The sequence below is a fragment of the Hetaerina americana genome, unplaced genomic scaffold (assembly GCF_022747635.1).
Source record: "Hetaerina americana unplaced genomic scaffold, ioHetAmer1.1.p SCAF_11, whole genome shotgun sequence".
In the NCBI taxonomy this organism is placed as follows: domain Eukaryota; kingdom Metazoa; phylum Arthropoda; class Insecta; order Odonata; family Calopterygidae; genus Hetaerina; species Hetaerina americana.
This window is the reverse complement of record NW_027286181.1, coordinates 33806786-33809453: the sequence shown is the minus strand read 5'-3', so window position 1 is coordinate 33809453 and position 2668 is coordinate 33806786. Positions and strand designations below refer to the sequence as shown.

At 34.8% G+C, this 2668-nt stretch overlaps 1 protein-coding gene across 1 annotated transcript; it reads right to left on the bottom strand.

The window, feature by feature from the left end:
- Positions 1 to 286: 286 nt before the first annotated feature.
- LOC139700855 (parkin coregulated gene protein) lies at positions 287 to 1810 on the bottom strand. The gene is made up of 4 exons (XM_071599286.1): positions 1459 to 1810; positions 1146 to 1317; positions 878 to 1027; positions 287 to 796 (listed from the first exon to the last, which is right to left on the bottom strand). The coding sequence occupies exons 1-4, from the start codon at positions 1669 to 1671 to the stop codon at positions 636 to 638; spliced, it is 696 nt and encodes a 231-aa protein (XP_071455387.1). The 5' UTR covers positions 1672 to 1810; the 3' UTR covers positions 287 to 635.
- Between the last annotated feature and the right edge of the window lie 858 nt (positions 1811 to 2668).

The following is a 2668-nucleotide window of genomic DNA, read 5'->3' as shown; positions in this document are numbered from 1 at the left end:
CATTGATTTTTTTTAAATTTTTAAGGAATATTTCCTCAGAACACCATTTTGACCCCCATGTACTATGGTCTAGGGCATTTATACCATTCATTTTAATGCCATCTATGATCATATTTAGAATACTAGAATGGAATAACTAAATCTCCATAAGTGGGAAAATGTTCTCAAATTAAATTTGAGACACCATGTAGCTAATAACTTGGAGAAAAAATCACAAGAAACCTTGACCATTTCTTTTCACCTGTCAATTATTCTGAAAATGAACTTCACACTTTTATGTCTTTCAATGAAATTTATTTACAAGGTAGAGTTATATCATTTCCATTTAATAGACGATACATAACTGTTTCATTCAGTCCTAACACAAACATTTCACAAATATCTCACAAACAGGAAGTTTTAAATGATGGTGTCATACTAACATTTAGAACATCAAAAATTTATAGGTGTACATGGCTATAGTTAAAAAAAATAAAGAGTCAAAAGTCACACAACAATATTTGGGTCAAACACTTATTTGGGCCATAATTACACAAAATCAAATTTAAACATTCAGATATTTTAGTAGGCTTCACTTAAAATGATTTGTTGAATCATTGTGAATGAATGTGAAACACTATGTTGGAGAAACTAAATTAATTTAGCATGCATGATTCATAGGTTGGAACCATATACTTAATGTTTATAAAGGCATCCTCTCCTCCATATCTCTCTAGTATTTCAAGAGTTTCATCAATTAAATCTCCAACATTTTCTCTTCTTTGCTGCGTGTAATCTATACCATCACCAATATTGACTACAGAGAAACAAAAAATCAAGTCAAGAACAAGATTTTATGAAAAAATCACATCTTACTTGTATCCACAGTAACACTTACCGTTTCTGTTCTTGAAAACATTAAACATGGGAAGAATTTGTCGATAATAAGGCACTAACGCCACTCCTACCATATCAGCTGACATTACAAGGTGCTGAATCACTTTAAGAGTAGTACATATAATTTCCGGATTTCTTGTGTTTAAGGCATCTGTTGTGAAAGAGAAAGTACAAATATTGGAGTGAGATAGTTAACAAATCAATATGAATAGTATGTTTTAAAAGAACATAAACAGTACACTCAGAATTATTTGGCATATTTTACACACTTTTAATTGGAATCACCAACTGTGGTATTACTGGCAAAATTTTGGATCCTCCATGTTCTAACATGTCGTATATCCCTTGACGCGCGAAGAATTGATACGGATGGGCTGTTTCACGTAACCCATCAAAAAACAAAGGTAGATAATGATGGTAGTCTAGTTTATCTATTTCCACCTAAACAAACGCAATTAAATAATAGGTTTAAAATAAAATTCGCTTATCTGAATGTTACAACTAATGATATTTGAAAATTAAAACTGCAATTACAGCGAAAATTTAATTTAGGTTCTAAAATATGACTAAATATGAACATACCTTCCACGCAATTTTGTGTCCATATGTGTCGAATTCCAGAGATATAGGAAAATCACCTCTTTTATAAAATTTACTGAAAGCTGTGTACTTTGGAGTCTGTGGCTTTTGGGATAACTTTGGAGGACCCTCAACGACAACATTCTTCTGATAAGCTTGTATCGTAAATGCAGGGACAATTCTTACAGATCTCTTTTTTCTTTGAGGCGTGGGCATATCCTAATGCTTCGCTCAGTTCCTTATTAACAAAATGAATACACTTTTTAACATCTAAGCATTCTCTTTTATTGTCACAGCAATCATGAATAACCTCCCTACTGTACCAGCGCTTCAAAACACACATCCCTTCACCATGTTTCTGTTATGACTGGTTGCTAGGCAACAGGAAAACAAAGGAAAGTCGAAAATCGCAAGCCACTTTGTAAAGGAGGATTTCAAATAACTTTTGCTAAGGGAAATTACACGGGACCTTCTCTTTTCTGTGTGATAAAGCATCTACATTTCAGAATAAATAAAGGAAATTAAAGAAACTTTTAACACTTGAACAGTGACGGACGTAACCTGCGCTTTGGTTGAAATTGAACACTGATATGGTTGGGACATCAAAGTGTTAGTAGATAATGATAACAAGTATTTCGTAAATGCCTTTGTCCAATCTCGCGTGAATGACACATTGCTTAAGAAGTATGATTTAGTTTGTGTTGATTCAATTTGAAAAATAGTTTGCCCCTTTGGGATTCAGTTAATTATTTGTATAATAGACGCTACTATTTGTTTAGTAGTAGTTATTATGGGAGGTGACCGACAGTTGTCATTTGCGCCATTAAGGTTGAATAGGAAAGGAAGGGTAGAGAGAAACCCGGCGTCGGCAAAAGCCTACTCTGATCGAAAGGCGCAAAGGGGTCCGCAATTAAACGTCCTATCTGACGGACGTCGTACTCACTCAAACTGCTCTCCACCTCAAGTAGGGATCGGGATGCCGCCGAAAAATATTCGCTGTGTCCAGGATTTGAACTAGGGCCCTCTCTATGGGAAGCCTGTACGTTAGCCACCGCACCATTCCGATCCCCGATACTATTTGTATAACCAAAACATATCTCGGTTTGTATTTATCTGCTTGACCTTGATTCTTACTTTTGTTAATGGTTGTCGATTTCATTGTTTCATTGTTTTCGAATCAGATGCCAGGATTGTGTATTCCTATGCCTGCAAT